The 16,020-nt window shown below is 37.5% G+C and overlaps 1 protein-coding gene across 2 annotated transcripts in view; it reads left to right on the plus strand.

Annotated features, from left to right (window-relative positions):
* The window catches only part of LOC145209446 (dynein axonemal heavy chain 8-like), a 32,016-nt gene that overhangs the window by 15,448 nt on the left and 548 nt on the right, over positions 1-16,020 (plus strand). The window contains exons 42-89 of one of the 2 annotated variants that reach the window (XM_080079732.1): positions 66-152; positions 214-321; positions 383-517; positions 585-737; positions 849-976; positions 1,042-1,169; positions 1,252-1,493; positions 1,766-1,906; positions 1,987-2,117; positions 2,267-2,373; positions 2,443-2,585; positions 2,709-2,843; positions 2,905-3,027; positions 3,265-3,478; positions 3,546-3,655; positions 4,116-4,279; positions 4,395-4,590; positions 4,656-4,778; positions 4,841-4,971; positions 5,410-5,563; positions 5,696-5,860; positions 6,064-6,290; positions 6,405-6,523; positions 6,667-6,770; positions 7,342-7,518; positions 7,836-8,003; positions 8,178-8,306; positions 8,386-8,528; positions 8,640-8,785; positions 9,100-9,339; positions 9,459-9,672; positions 9,938-10,031; positions 10,199-10,333; positions 10,623-10,775; positions 10,867-11,041; positions 11,205-11,355; positions 11,622-11,701; positions 11,761-11,921; positions 11,986-12,170; positions 12,591-12,754; positions 12,863-13,074; positions 13,338-13,481; positions 13,624-13,774; positions 13,963-14,114; positions 14,598-14,831; positions 15,157-15,309; positions 15,424-15,613; positions 15,864-15,985. In XM_080079732.1, the coding sequence (XP_079935858.1) occupies positions 66-152; positions 214-321; positions 383-517; positions 585-737; positions 849-976; positions 1,042-1,169; positions 1,252-1,493; positions 1,766-1,906; positions 1,987-2,117; positions 2,267-2,373; positions 2,443-2,585; positions 2,709-2,843; positions 2,905-3,027; positions 3,265-3,478; positions 3,546-3,655; positions 4,116-4,279; positions 4,395-4,590; positions 4,656-4,778; positions 4,841-4,971; positions 5,410-5,563; positions 5,696-5,860; positions 6,064-6,290; positions 6,405-6,523; positions 6,667-6,770; positions 7,342-7,518; positions 7,836-8,003; positions 8,178-8,306; positions 8,386-8,528; positions 8,640-8,785; positions 9,100-9,339; positions 9,459-9,672; positions 9,938-10,031; positions 10,199-10,333; positions 10,623-10,775; positions 10,867-11,041; positions 11,205-11,355; positions 11,622-11,701; positions 11,761-11,921; positions 11,986-12,170; positions 12,591-12,754; positions 12,863-13,074; positions 13,338-13,481; positions 13,624-13,774; positions 13,963-14,114; positions 14,598-14,831; positions 15,157-15,309; positions 15,424-15,613; positions 15,864-15,985 (7,341 nt within the window). Of the gene's footprint in view, positions 1-65; positions 153-213; positions 322-382; positions 518-584; positions 738-848; positions 977-1,041; positions 1,170-1,251; positions 1,494-1,765; positions 1,907-1,986; positions 2,118-2,266; positions 2,374-2,442; positions 2,586-2,708; positions 2,844-2,904; positions 3,028-3,264; positions 3,479-3,545; positions 3,656-4,115; positions 4,280-4,394; positions 4,591-4,655; positions 4,779-4,840; positions 4,972-5,409; positions 5,564-5,695; positions 5,861-6,063; positions 6,291-6,404; positions 6,524-6,666; positions 6,771-7,341; positions 7,519-7,835; positions 8,004-8,177; positions 8,307-8,385; positions 8,529-8,639; positions 8,786-9,099; positions 9,340-9,458; positions 9,673-9,937; positions 10,032-10,198; positions 10,334-10,622; positions 10,776-10,866; positions 11,042-11,204; positions 11,356-11,621; positions 11,702-11,760; positions 11,922-11,985; positions 12,171-12,590; positions 12,755-12,862; positions 13,075-13,337; positions 13,482-13,623; positions 13,775-13,962; positions 14,115-14,597; positions 14,832-15,156; positions 15,310-15,423; positions 15,986-16,020 lie in introns of those variants that run through there. The other variant, XM_080079731.1, reaches the window with a different exon arrangement.

A 16,020-nucleotide genomic window follows, 5' to 3' on the forward strand; every position in this document is an offset into this window, starting at 1 on the left:
TTAATCATGTTTTTTTACATAAGTTTTAAATTTGCATGCTGTTGCCTATTCAACCCACTTTCCAGAATCCTGGTTATGCTGGTCGTCAGGAATTGCCAGAGAATTTAAAAGTGCAGTTCAGGTCTGTGGCCATGATGGTCCCTGATAGACAGGTAGATCTTATGCATATTGTTGCTTTTAAACATTTTCTTCAATTTGTAATCAAAATTTTAGATCATTATGCGTGTAAAACTTGCCAGTTGTGGTTTCATTGAAAACATCATCCTTGCTCAAAAGTTCTACACTCTATACAAGCTGTGTGAGGAACAGCTTACAAAACAGGTACACATGTTTGAACTTTATTAACCCAAGGACGCAACCTGATTCTTTACTACATATTTAGGTGCATTATGATTTTGGTCTTCGGAACATTTTATCTGTGCTCCGAACTCTGGGATCCTCTAAGAGGGCTCGACCAAATGAGGGAGAACCTACTATTGTGATGAGAGTTCTGAGGGACATGAATATATCAAAGCTGGTAAGTTTTGAAAGAAATTGTAGTTTTTTTTGCAGACAAGATACTTAACCAGCTTTATGCGCTTTAGGTTGATGAAGATGAACCTCTCTTCTTGAGTTTGATCAATGATTTGTTTCCTGGTATTGTATTGGATAGTGCTACATATGAAGATCTGCAAGCTGCAATATCACTACATGTTGATGATATGGGAATTATTAACCACCCACCCTGGAATCTTAAGGTAAATTTTCCAACCAACTTTTCAGTTCAACCCATCTAGCACAAGCCTGGAAACTATTATTGTTAATATTATTGATTCCAAAGTAATATTTGCTTTTTGTGTGTGTTACAGGTGGTACAACTGTTTGAAACCCAGCGTGTACGCCATGGAATGATGGCACTGGGACCAAGTGGTGCTGGAAAAACAGCTTGTGTAAACATGATCATGAGAGCCATGACTGAATGTGGTGACCCTCATAAGTAAGTTACCAATTACCAACTTGCAAAAATTGTTCGGTTTACTAAAATAAACCTTTTTTCCACAGAGAGGTTCGCATGAACCCCAAGGCCATCACAGCACCACAAATGTTCGGTAGACTGGATGTGGCAACTAATGATTGGACAGACGGAATATTTAGTACATTGTGGAGGCGATCACACAAGACCAAGAAGGGTAAATTGAATAATTTTATCAATATTTCTTTAAAGCTAAACCAGTTCTGGTCTAATCAGTTAAATGTGTTGTTGATTTCCAGGTGAAAATGTGTGGCTTTTGTTGGATGGGCCTGTAGATGCGATTTGGATCGAAAACTTGAACTCTGTGTTGGATGACAACAAAACACTAACACTTGCCAATGGAGATCGTATTCCGATGGCTCCAAACTGTAAAATCCTGTTTGAAGTTCACAACATTGACAATGCATCTCCTGCAACTGTGTCAAGAAATGGAATGGTTTACATGAGCTCTTCTGCACTTGATTGGAGACCAATATTGGATGTAATGTGTTGATTGTTGTCTTTTTGTGGGATTTAAAAGTGGTTTTCAGCTTAATATTGTAATTGCTAAAACATAAACTGGTTAACAGAAGACCACAGTTTACTAAACTTTTTTTTAAATTAAGTGTTTTGACTTATGTTATGTGTGGATTTTTTATTGATTAATTTGTGTTAACATTTTGAACGACAAGTACTGTGTATGTTATAGCTGTTGTGTCATTAGCTCAACTTAAATATCTTTTGTTGTTCGTTTAACCTGTCTAATGTTACCAGGGTTGGTTGTTGAGACGACCTGCTCAGGAGTGTGAGCACATACGAGGTTTCTTCCACTCAGTGTTTGAAGACCTTTACACTTTCTCAATGCAAAACTTATTTCCTAAGATGGAACTGTTAGAGTGTAACTACATAACTCAGGTATTTGCACACCAGAGCTACAAGATATTTCTCATTGCATATTTTAACGATTATTGTTTATTTGTGTAAACATTTTGCAGGCTATAAATGTGCTTGAAGGTTTGATTCCAAGCAAAGAGGAAGCTGGAATTCTTCCAAAGTTTCACCTTGAGCGACTTTTCATATTCTGTCTTATGTGGAGTGTTGGTGCCACGCTCGAACTTGCTGATAGGTCGGTTACACCGATTTTTCAGTATGATGATATCTAATATAACACACATACTATCACAGTGAAGCAGATTTACAGACCTGAAATCTGCTGTTTTTCAAAATAGAGCAACTAGTTTTTTTTTAGCTAAATATTACGGGTCATGTTTTTAGGGACAAAATGCAAACATTCCTGCAAGAGCATGAGAGCAATCTGGACTTGCCAGAAATTGACTCTAGTTCTGGACACACCATATTTGAGTTTGTGCCTGACTCTAATGGTGAGTGTGAGCTAGATTTGTCAGTTTATCTTAGCCCATTTCGAAGCTTGTAAAACATGTTTCATTTAGGTAAATGGGAGCATTGGTCAAATAGAGTTGTTGAGTACATCTATCCCAGTGACTCAATACCTGAATACTCTTCTATCCTTGTGCCAAATGTAGACAACATAAGAACCAAGTTTCTGATTGACATCATTGCTAAACAACACAAGGTACTTATCTGACTGGACCCGAATTGCAAACCAGCTAACATGTTTTTTATCTTATGTAAAATTTAGATCTAGCCTGTAAAAAATGTGAATTTTTGGTTATTGTTTTATTATTCTGCCATGTAGGCTGTTCTTCTTACTGGTGAACAAGGTACAGGAAAAACTGTGTTGGTCCAAGGTTACATGCTGGGGTATGATGCTGAGGTTATGATGTCAAAATCATTCAGCTTCAGTTCAGCCACTGAACCAAACATGTTTCAGGTATTACAAAACTTTAGTATGTTTATGTCCCGGCAATTCACTTACTATGTTGTTGATCCAGACCACGATTGAAAGTTACGTTGACAAGAGAATGGGCAACACGTATGGACCTCCTGCTGGTCGTAAGATGACAGTGTTTGTGGATGATATCAATATGCCTGTTATCAATGAGTGGGGTGACCAAGTAAGTAATGCTGTGACTTTTGTGCTGGTTGTGAAAAATGGTTTAAAGATTTAAGTGCTAGAAAATCCCTCTAACTTGATATCCAATACTGGAAGTCTCAACTAAATAAAATAATTTCTTAATCTTTTTTTGATTTGTTTTAAGGGGTACAACGTTTAATAGACATATTTGTGTGTGAATTAATTTCTTTATTTAGCATAGTCTCATGAATGTAATTACCACTTACTATACCCACAGATCACAAATGAGATAGTTCGTCAAATGATGGAAATGCATGGAATGTATTCACTGGACAAACCTGGTGACTTTACCAACATCGTGGACATGCAGTTTATTGGTGCCATGATTCATCCAGGTGGTGGAAGAAATGATATTCCCCAACGCCTCAAGCGACAGTTCAGTGTATTTAACTGCACTCTACCTTCCAATGCTTCCATTGACAAAATCTTTGGTAATTATCCTTAACCGGAAGACAATTTTGAAAAAGTGCATGAATTTTTACCCAACATATTTTTCAGGTATAATTGGTATTGGTTATTTCTGTGCGGAAAGAGGCTTTTCAACTGAAGTTTCTGATATTATTGAAAAACTTGTTCCAGCCACCAGGATATTGTGGCAGTGGACTAAGGTATTACACATAGAACTACTTGAATTAACTTCCAGATATTGGTTTTCTGCAAGATTTATTCTTAAGTCAGATGTTCTCAACCTTTTTGTATCTATTTACCATACACTGCATTTTAAAATTTACATCTAACACCGGAGTTTCTTTTTAACACATTAATCTGACTTAATTAAATTAAAAATGTTTGTATTGCTAATATTTACCCCAAGCCAAGTTTCTAGTTGAGAGCTATTGTATTAAGTGTTCATGTATGTGGGGCATAAAGTGGTATGTTTAAGTTAAACTTACAGAAAATTGGCTTACGTAGTTAGTAGGGTGAATGACAAAATTTGTCTTGTTACTCTTATATGCTGCCTTTGTTAAAATATAAGAATGTAAATGTTTTTGGAGGCACTAAAACTTGCTTCCAACAGTTTTGTCAGAATCAAGTTGGGCTATAATAAGCTGATAATTTTTCACACAGATCAAAATGCTTCCAACACCAGCCAAGTTCCATTACATCTTTAACCTGCGTGACTTGTCTCGCATATGGCAGGGGATGCTTACTGTAAAATCACCTGAATGTCAAACTGCTAAAGATGCACTGCATCTTTTTAAACACGAATGCACAAGAGTAGTTGCTGACCGGTATGTTGAACTTACAAAACTCAATTTTGTTCATGTTTCTCAAACTATTTAAGCATGCACATTAACAAATCATGTGTTATTCTGTAATAGTCTTTCATTATTAAAAATTTGCCAGATTTACAAACCAGGAAGACAAGCAATGGTTTGAGCAGAGCATAACTCGTGTGGTGAAAGAACATGTGGATGCGAGTTTTTCCTCAGAGGTGGATAGTGTTGAGCCATACTTTGTTGATTTTCTACAAGATGCACCGGAACCTACTGGTGAAGAAGCAGATGATGCTGACCTCGATGCTCCTAAGATATATGAAGAGGTACTTTCATTTGTGTTGATCTTTTAGTTTTGATTGTAAGGTAAACATTCTCCGATTTTGCTCAGGTTCCTACGTTGGACGTTTTATCTGAAAAGCTCTACGGTTACATGGTTCAATACAATGAGACTGTACGGGGAGCTAGCATGGATCTTGTGTTCTTTAAAGATGCTATGACACATTTAGTCAAGGTAGGTCAGTATTTCATAATGGAAAGCAAATGTGTTATCAGTGATACAATATGTTGTTGCAGATATCCAGAATTATTCGCACTCCTCGTGGCTCTGCATTGTTAGTAGGAGTTGGTGGATCTGGAAAACAGAGTTTAACCAAACTTGCTTCATTCATTGCTGGATATAAATCTTTTCAAATCACCTTGTCAAGGTAATTGTCCAGACTTTAAGTTTTTGGATGAGGAACAGTTGTTTCGGAGTTTAAGTTGCCTGAAAAATTCGTGATAAAGTCAGGGTTCCCGCGGGTATGGAAAACCTGGAAAGGTTATTGAATTTAAATTTGTATTTTTAAGGCCTGGAAAAGTTTTAAAAAAAGCCAACTTTTGCAAAGATCCTTGAAAAAGTATGGAATTTGACGCCTGTTTTACCATGAAAATGCCAGTTAGAGATAGATTTTTTTCGATTAAGGTTATGGAAATTTGAGTTTTTTTACTTGAAAAGTTTTGGAAAAGTCATGGAATTTATAAACAAAAATTGTGCGGGAACCCTGTAAAGTGCTTGTAGTTCTCCTTCACAGTGCAAATGTTTAGCATAGATATTTAACATATTGTACTTTCTTTTTCTCAAAGTGGTAGTTATTAATTTACAGGACTTACAATGCTCAGAACTTGATGGACGACCTAAAGGTTTTGTATCGGATTGCTGGGGGAGATGGTAAAGGTGTTTCCTTTATATTTACTGACAATGACATCAAGGAAGAAGGTTTCCTTGAATATCTCAACAACATTCTTTCATCTGGGGAGGTTAGTGCTGCGTATAAGCATGTCTCCTAATTTTCTTGTCATAAGGATACAAAAAACTTAAACATTGGTTTACCGTATGGAACTTAGGAACAAATACAAATAAAATACCAACTCGCTGAAATACATGTTTAGGTATCTGGATTATTTGCTCGTGATGAGATTGACGAAATATCCCAAGGGCTTATTTCAGTTATGAAACGTGAGTTTCCAAGACGACCACCCACACAAGAAAACCTTTATGATTACTTCATATCAAGGTCAAGGGATAACCTACATATAGTTCTCTGCTTCTCCCCAGTAAGTAAATATTTCAACATTGATTTTGATCTAATGTCAATGAACTGCAACTGTTTCCACTTTTAAGCTACCAATGTTACAACAACAGGACAGTTTACTTTGTACTTTACAAGTATTTAACTTTTAGTATCATACACAAGCCACTTGTTTGTTCTGGCAATTCAGGTAAGTTCTATGGTTTACCATTCTTTGTATTTTTACAGATTGGTGAGAAATTCAGGAACCGTGCCTTGAAATTCCCTGGTCTTTTCAGTGGATGTACAATGGATTGGTTTACCCGCTGGCCTCGTGATGCACTGGTGGCTGTGTCCAACCATTTCTTGTCAAAAATGGACATTGTGTGCAGCCCAGAGACCAAGATACAACTCATTCAAACAATGGGGGTGTTTCACGATAAAGTGGCAGAAACTTGTGTGGAATACTTTGACAGGTTTTACTTCTAGATATTGGTTATTTCTTTTACACTTTTCTTGTGGCCACCATAATCAAATAAAAAGAATTGGGAATTTAAGCAAATTGCAACGCATATTTGTTGGGTTTACAGATATCGTAGGACAACTCATGTCACTCCAAAGTCCTATTTGTCTTTTTTGGATGGCTACAAGGGAATTTACAAAGAGAAACATGCACTGCTAGCTGATCTAGCACAAAGGATGAACACAGGTTTGTACAAAAAAACTTTCTTCTCACCGTGATTGATAAGAACAGTACACAATAAACCTGTGTCAATCATACTTTATGTAATGTGATTTCGAACTTGCGATTTTTAGTGGAGAGGAATTTACGAAAGGATTTTAACTGTGTAGGTTTGGATAAGCTGTTAGAAGCTGGCGAGTCTGTTGCAATGCTTTCCAAAGAGCTTGTAGTAAAGGAAAAGGACTTGGCTGTTGCATCAGTCAAAGCTGATCAGGTAAGTTTTATTGCACCCTATTGCATTTCCTCTGTGACTTATTAATTTGTTTTTCGACTGAACACCAAGGTTTTCCAACTAACTACAGATTTTTCACCATGTACTTTGATTTAACAAAAAAGAGAGAGGTGTACATGTAATTCAGCAAAAAACGCTTGTGTTGAAACACTTGAACCTTACTTTTTGCATTCTTTTGTAGGTTATCTCCTCTTGTTTAGCATACTGTGGGCAGACATGCACCACTGGATTTTCACCTATCACTGTTACTTTAGGCTATGTTTTTCAGTAGTTACCATATCTCTTTAGTTGTGGTCTGTTGCTTAAGTGAACTCCTTTGCTAAAACTTTCTATCTAATTTAATCATAAACATTACTGCCAAGGTAGTGGTGTATATAGAATACATCGTGTAGACGTTTCGACAATCTCTGTTGTCATCATCAGTACATGTTTTCAATCAAGCTGTAGGACACGGTATATAAAGCACTAAGGGTATAAGCTAATATTTGTGATAACTAGAATATAGCCCAACAGTTATAAGTTTGTTTCATTGACATTAGATTATGTTTTGTAGGTGTTGAAAGAAGTAACCGTTTCAGCTCAGGCTGCTGAGAAAGTGAAAAATGATGTATTGAAGGTAAAGGAGAAGGCTCAGGTAATTGTGGATTCCATCGCTGTGGAGAAATCAATTGCAGAAAGCAAGTTGGAAGCAGCTGAACCAGCTCTAGTTGCTGCAGAAGAAGCTCTGAATGTAAGAAATGTCATGTTGGCTTTACATAAGAGAGTATTGTAGGGAGGACAATATGTTAGCAATACCAGAGATTGATAGAAAGGTACAAAACAAGCCTTTTGTTTAACGATGGATTGAGGTGTGCACAGGCTTTGTCAGTAAGTTTATAGCTTTGAACCCCAAATTGTAATAAGTTTGGGGTAAAGCAGAACATCCAGTTTAAAAAAACTTTGTAGGCTAACCTGTAGTTTATTTGTGGTTGGTCAAACTCTTAGCCACAAAAAGCAGTTGGTTTAAGTTGTGACAGCATATTACTTCTACTTTAAAATAATGTTTAGACCATCAAAGCAGCTGACATTGCAACAGTCCGTAAGCTTGCCAAACCCCCCCATTTGATTATGAGAATCATGGATTGTGTGCTGATTTTATTCCAACGTCCTGTGAATAAAGTTGAACAGGATCCTGACCGGCCGTGTTGTAAACCATCATGGAGTGAAGCTCTCAAGGTCAGTTCTGCACTTTGCATTCAATTCTTGTATGTGTGAATTTTGCTATTATCGTAGAATATGAACTGATATAGGAAAGATGGACATAACTGTTATCTATTACTTTTACTCCTTTAATTGTTAGACGTTGATTGTGTACCTAAGGCAGATTTGTATCTCTGTGTTTTTTTGCAGTTAATGTCTCAAAGTGGCTTTATGAACAATTTAAAAACCTTTAACAAAGATTCCATTAATGAAGAAACTATTGAATTGCTTGCACCTTACTTTGACATGGAAGATTACACTTTTGAAAATGCTAAAAAGGTTTGTAAAAATTGTTTTGGATTTTTTCACTTTAGAATTTGATGTCGGCTTGTTTTTCAAATCATGTGATTTGTTACAGGTTTGTGGTAATGTTGCTGGTCTGCTGTCATGGACTAAAGCTATGGCTTCTTTTTATTCCATCAACAAAGAAGTTTTGCCCTTGAAAGCAAACTTGGCAAAACAGGAAGCTAAACTGGCAATTGCCATGAATGACTTAGCTGTGTAAGTTTTTTGCAAAATAACTTCTTTCTAACTGTGAAGGGTGATCCAAGCCAATCCATTACTCATTACTCAGTTCTGAGCATCTCACATTAAAAAGTGTTATGTCAACAGTGCTCAAGCACAGTTGGATGATAAACAGAAGGAGCTGGATGAAGTCCAAGCCAAATTTGATGCAGCTATGCAGGAGAAGCAAGAACTGTTGGATGATGCTGATTCATGTCGAAGAAAGATGACTGCTGCCACCCAACTTATTGAAGGTAAAATGCTTACTGTAGGTAATACTTTTCAAAAGTGAAGTATACACATGATTTTCGGTGCCAGAATGGCCAGCAAGGACAAAGTTACTATATGTACATGGCAATTCTGGAAATACTGAGATGTTGCCTAAAGAAACATGTTTCTTTAATTGGAAGCATGTTTACTTGTGTCTAATGGTGTAAAATAAAAAACATGCTTTTATTTTTGAAGCACTGCAGTAATAGTTCCCAATAAGACTAAATAAGTTTGTGTACTGAGATTTCTTAATTTGTGCGACTTACATGGTTTTCACTTTCTAAACTTCCAACACTAGGTCTTGGTGGCGAGAAGATTCGTTGGACAGAACAAAGCCATAAGTTTAAGGCAGAAATTGCAGAATTGGTTGGCAATGTGCTATTGGCTACTGGCTTTCTATCTTACTGTGGCCCTTTCAACCAAGAGTTCAGGAATTATATGATTAAGGACACATGGGAGAAAGAGCTAACTGAGAGAAAGATTCCCTTTGTGTCTGATCTCAACCTTATTGCAATGCTTATCGATGCCCCTACTATTGGTAAGTGAAACCTTCCTTACCATAAGACATTTAACTAAGATCTTAAGAATCAGAGCTTGGTGCTTGCTTTAGCACATTTGCCATTACATGATTCAGATGAACACAACTGTTGTGTACAGGTGAATGGAACTTACAGGGTCTACCCAGTGATGATTTATCTGTGCAAAATGGTATCATTGTCACCAAAGCCACCAGATATGCTTTACTAATGGATCCACAGGGCCAGGGCAAGACTTGGATCAAAAATCGTGAAAAGGATAATCAACTGATTGTTACCACACTAAACCACAAATACTTTAGAACTCACTTGGAGGATGCATTATCCCAGGGAAGGTGGGTTGAAAACAATTTTGTGGTCTGTTTGTTTCCTTTATCATCAGTCTGGAAGACAATATAACATAACACTTTGGTTAACTTTCTTTCATTGTAATACCTCAAAGAACATAAAGAATGTAATAACACACAAAATTTTAAACACCAACTACACTTGTATGCTGAGTAAACTTACTGGAACAAATATAATTATACATATATGTGTTTCATTGTTGTGCTTCTCCATGTCAAAATCATATAGTTAAATGCAATTTGTATTATGCAGACCATTACTGATAGAGGATATAGGTGAAGAGCTTGACCCGGCTTTAGATAATGTCCTGGAAAAGAACTTTATCAAAGCTGGAAGCACTTACAAAGTATGTTGTGTGTTGTGCCATTGTATTAAAATTTGTCCATGTAATCAATAAAAATCTACGGTTTCACCGAACCTAACGAATGCTTTGCTTTTCAATGTATTTTTGAACAAACAACAATGTGGTGCAATTCAACTTCTATGCCGCACTTTACAAAAATTAATTTTAAGGTGAAAGTTGGTGACAAGGAGTGTGACGTTATGGGAGGTTTCCAACTTTACGTCACAACCAAACTTCCTAATCCATCCTACACACCAGAAGTCAGTGCAAAAACATCAATCATTGACTTTACTGTCACCATGCAGGTAATATTTTCACACTTGTTGCTTGATGTATAATGACAGCATAAGTTGAACTGACAATTCAGCTAATTCCCGTATTTGATGATATGTAGGAAGCGCTAAATTATACCTATGATGTAAGCTTCTTTTGTGTATCATTATTTGATCAGCAGGTTTTGGACAAGCACAAACTGCTTGGTAGCAAGTAGTAAATGGCTTTACCTTTCTAGTTTTTGCTCATGAAAATAGTTAACTGTGTTTATTTTTACAGTAAAACTCTCTAATATAGCCTATTTATTTGTGATCTTTTTAGGGTCTAGAAGACCAGCTGTTAGGTCGTGTAATCCTCACTGAAAAGCAGGAGTTGGAAGCAGAGAGAGTCAAGTTGATGGAAGAAGTTACTCAATACAAGAGAAAGATGAAAGAGTTGGAAGACAATCTGCTGTACAAACTCACAAGCACAAAGGTTTGTTTTGACATTATTTTCCACTTTTCAGAGGAGAACGGTTACATATGTGCTGTTTATTTACATTTCGTACTGTTATATCCAAATGCAGGGATCACTGGTAGATGATGAATCACTAATTGAAATGTTGGCAACAACCAAAGAGATGGCTCTCGAAGTCAGTGAGAAACTGATTATTGCTGCTGATACTGAAATTAAAATCAACTCAGCTCGTGAAGAGTTTCGACCTGTTGCAATACGTGGATCGATTCTGTATTTCCTCATTGGTAAGTTATTAAAGCTTTTTGAAACAAGTTTCTTTCACAGAAAAACGGAGGGTTAAACTGACCTACGTTAGTGTTGTGTAGAGTTTTTTTAGATAGCAAATCAATAATTTGTCTGTCAAACATTGCATGTAATTAGTATGTCATCATTTTTATTTTTCTCCAGTTGAGATGTCTATGGTGAATGTGATGTACCAAACCTCCCTCACACAATTTCTGGGTTTATTTGATGAGTCCATGGCCAAATCGGTCAAATCTCCAATCCCTGCTAAAAGGATCAACAACATCATTGAATACCTTACCTATCTATCATTCAGGTATCTCGTCATACACTAGAAACATTTCTAGGATATATATGGTTATGTTAAGTTTTCAAAACTGGTACAAAATAAGACCACTTCTCTGGAACCTAGCTCAATCATTTAGTCAGATATATTATACAAAAACTTTCTTAGCAGGAAGTTAAATGACCCTTACCATCTTGCAATCTGTAAGTAGGTTGACGGCGCCACACAATTATCAGCTATTCAACGAATATAATATTGGTGTTAAGCTAACTGCATTTGCATTGCATACATTTCAGATACACTTGCAGAGGATTGTATGAGACCCACAAGCTGCTGTTCACCCTACTCATGGCCCTTAAGATCGACCTTAGAAAAGGTGAACTGCATGCTCTTTGTTTTGTACCAGTTCAATATCGACCGTATTTGTTTCTTCAGGTGTTATCCGTCAGAGTGAATTCCAATCCTTCATCAAAGGAGGAGCAGCCCTCGACCTTAAATCAGTGCAACCTAAACCTTGCAAATGGATTCTTGATGTTACCTGGCTTAACCTTGTTCAACTGCAGAAGCTTCCAGAATTCCGTGAGATTCTCAACCAAGTAAAACCATCTTGTAGCCTGATTACCGATATGTAGTTACAGTGCCATTGTGACGTTTTGTTAGATCTCCCGCAACGAAAAGCAGTGGAAGTCGTGGTTCGACACAGAAGCTCCCGAGGAAGAAGTGATTCCAGATGGATACAACGCATCACTTGATACATTCAGGAAACTTCTGTTGATCAGGTCATGGTGTCCCGACCGAATCATGCCACAAGCCCGAAAGTATATTGCCGATTCACTCGGAAGAAGGTAAATATGTTGTTGAACTACAACCGTCAAGGTCAACTGTAACAAACAGTGCTGAAGAGAACACTCACTGTCTGTGTTTTATGCCCAGTGCAAGCCGAGAAGTAAATAACACTAATACAGTAGCAGTAAATAAGGGCCAACTCTGCATTAAGTGTTATGTTTGTGAGGTGCTTGTTTATAAGCGCGTTGGAATGGCATAACAACGATTTATAATGAAAGTCGCTCGTTTCAACGACGGTTTTCGTTGGTTTTGCTAATGTAACTTTAATAATATTGCTAATCATTAACAAATTTAGAAGATCAGTCAATAATTAAGCATTGCGCTACAATAATGGAGGTGTTTACCATTCTTTCCATGCTCACCTCTACGCGGCTCCTCTTGCCGTTTTCTCATCTCGTTTTTCTCTACTCTTGTTTCAGATATGCTGACGCTGTTATCCTGAACCTTGAAGAGACACACGCTGAAAGCACCATTCGTGTTCCTATGGTTTGCCTCCTCTCACAAGGTTCCGATCCAACTGACCAGATTTCAACATTGGCTAAGAAGAAGAACATCGACTGCAGGGCTATTTCAATGGGACAAGGTATACAGAATTTTACACGTTGAATAATAGCAGAGTGTTTAAAGATAGACAACACAACCATATCAGATAAACACAATTTATATATTCCGTATAAAACGTTCTTCACAGGTCAAGAAGTCCATGCTCGTCGCTTAGTAAGCACGCTGATGCAGAGCGGCGGTTGGGTGCTTTTGCAAAACTGCCATCTTGGACTTGATTTCATGGATGAACTGCTTGAGACTGTGCAAACTGCTGAAAATGTCAATTCAGCATTCAGGACGTGGATCACTGCTGAAGAACACCCCAAGTTTCCCATCACATTACTACAATCCAGTATTAAGGTATAGTTGTTATACTGTGGTGATTGCGCCGTTGTTTTTTACGCAACAAACACGTGGTTACAGGGCCCTTATGCCCCCATTAAGGTAGATTATTGGAGGTTTGACTTATGCCCACAAATTATATCAAAATTTTTAATGGTAAATAACACAGCCTAAACTTCAGTTTATTTAAAACAAAACATAAGCAGATTTTGTTTGACACAATGAGTAAAAAAAAATCAATCAGTCATTTAATGGGTTTTTTAATGGCTGAATCGTTTCAGTTTACCAACGAACCTCCGCAAGGCGTGAAGGCTGGTTTAACCCGAACATTTGCTGGAATATCACAAGATCAACTGGATGTGAATAACTTGCCACAATGGAAACCACTTCTATATGCTATCGGATTTCTACATACTTCAGTGCAGGTGACAAAATTAAGAAATTAATTTTTCCATGTGTCGCAGTTTTGTGGGTTCCAGAAATTGTAGCATAATGTTTTTCAGCACACTTTGTCAGACTGGTTTGTATTTTGCTTTTCGTAGCAACTATTTGACTTATTGATTTTAGGAGCGTCGTAAATTTGGTCCACTCGGGTGGAACATTCCATATGAGTTTAACACATCAGACCATTACGCCACTGTACAATTCCTGCAAAACCATCTGGATGACTTGGATCCTAAACGTGGAATCCAATGGTCGACTGTCAGATACATGATTGGTCAGTTCAAGAGCATTTGCATTTTGACACAGTTTGTAGTGTACTCGAAAATTTGGGTTCAATTTTGCGATAACATAGTTGCTGTTCAAAAATGAAATACTGATTAGATATTGTTGTTAGTGCAGTAGATATGTAAACTGAAACCATAACCATGGGTTAGATTTTATTTTGTGGCGATAAATTAACAGGTGAGGTTCAGTATGGAGGTCGTGTTACTGACGATTACGACAAGCGTCTTCTCAATACATTCGCCACAGTTTGGTTTCACGAAGCCATGTTCAACGAGTCGTTTTGTTTCCATACTGGATATGTGATTCCTCCATTTAAAACCACCAAGGAGGTACGATCAAAACCGTTTGTTGTTTATTTTTTTTTCCAGACGTGCACTGGCTGGTAAAGTTTGAAGGTCTTCATCAAGCCTTGTCCGTTTATGTTTTCTATGGATTTGTAGCGATTTAGTCTATTACAATAATGTCATCGTTACTTATTTCAAAAATTTACTTGTGAAGGGCGTTTTTGCATTTCAATTTGTTTCTACACGCTTATTCGAGGACCTCACCCGAGGTGCATTGTACAAAGCGCGCAATCAACATCAAAAGGAAATAAACGGAAAAGCATAAAAAATGTTTCCATAAAGTCTGTCTTGGTGTTGCGATATCGGACCATATTAGATCCACCAATCTCACCAAGAAAGTGCAAACCATAAAACATGTATTAAACATATCCGCCAACGCTAAATATGTTCAATCATCCAGTTTCTGTACTTATACTTGGGTATTTTTGTGGCTTAACCTAATAAAAAATGAACCGTTTTTCGATTTAGGTAATGGATGCGATTGACTTACTGCCACTAACCGACAAACCAGAAGTGTTTGGATTGCATTTAAATGCCGACATCACATATCAGACCAACAGCGCAACAAGCATTCTTGATACGATCCTTAACATCCAACCAAAAGATGCAGGAGGAGGATCTGGTGAAACGAGGGAGTCGGTCGTTTTCCGCCAAGCTCATGAAATGCTTGAGAAGTTGCCTGAGGATTATGTGGCTCATGAGGTAAGGAATGATCAAATCCATAATTGTGTCCGAAACAGTCGGTGATCTTTCTCACGGATTAACAGGATTAGAGTTGCACAAGCGTGTTGAATATACGACTGTAATGAATGCTTTTTATCTGTATGCTTTGTATAGTCGGTTTGACGTGATACTTTAGAATGGCGTCTGAAAAGCACACAGCCGCAACGTGCTTATGGAACTTCTATTTACGTAAAACGAATAAACGATATGTTCTTTGGTCGTTTGGTATGGATAAACTCGACCCATTTAAAGAACTTAGTCTTCCGTTTCTTACTACATTTTTCCACGTAACCTTTTACCGCAGGTTCGAGGTCGTTTGGTAAAGATGGGGTTATTGAATTCTCTGAACATCTTCCTGAAACAAGAAATAGCTCGGATGCAAAAGGTTATTACCCTTGTGAGGATCACACTTACTGATTTGAAACTTGCCATTGAAGGCACAATCATTATGAGCGAGGTAAGATAACTACGCTCTACACACTTACTGTTTTAAGAGGCTTTAACAAAAGTGGTAATGATATCATCAAATAAATGGTTAACTCTGAATTTGTTGTTTAAATGTATTTCACAGAACCTACGGGACGCTCTGGACAACTTGTTTGATGCTAAAGTGCCCACGCAATGGCGCAAACTGTCTTGGGAATCATCTACTATTGGCTTCTGGTTCACAGAACTGGTCGAACGCAACACACAACTCTCGTCTTGGATATTTGAGGGCAGGCCAACCTGCTTTTGGATGACTGGATTCTTTAACTGTCAAGGTTCAGAAGTTAGACAGAGCTAAATGTAGAGCAGGGTATTGGCAGAAGTAATCTATTCAGGCCACACAGACGAAAGCGAGAGTTTATGCAAATTTTTTCGTTTTTTACAGCTGCGATAGTTACCTGGGTTTACTGACAAGTAGTTTGAGGTCAGTTTAGGCAGTAATTATGTTAGTTATCGATCAGAAAAAAGCATACTATTCAGTATCAGTTAAGAAGATTGAGCTTGAGTTTTTGTGCTTTTGGTCAGGTTTCTTGACAGCTATGAGACAGGAAGTAACTCGTATGCACAAGGGATGGGCTCTTGACACAGTAACACTGCATAATGAAGTGCTCAAAAACTTCAAGGAGGACATATCAAGCCCGCCGCAGGTACATACCACATGTTTATTCGCTGGTGTTGGTAT

This window comes from Phallusia mammillata, chromosome 1, assembly GCF_965637545.1.
Source record: "Phallusia mammillata chromosome 1, kaPhaMamm4.hap1.1, whole genome shotgun sequence".
NCBI lineage: Eukaryota > Metazoa > Chordata > Ascidiacea > Phlebobranchia > Ascidiidae > Phallusia > Phallusia mammillata.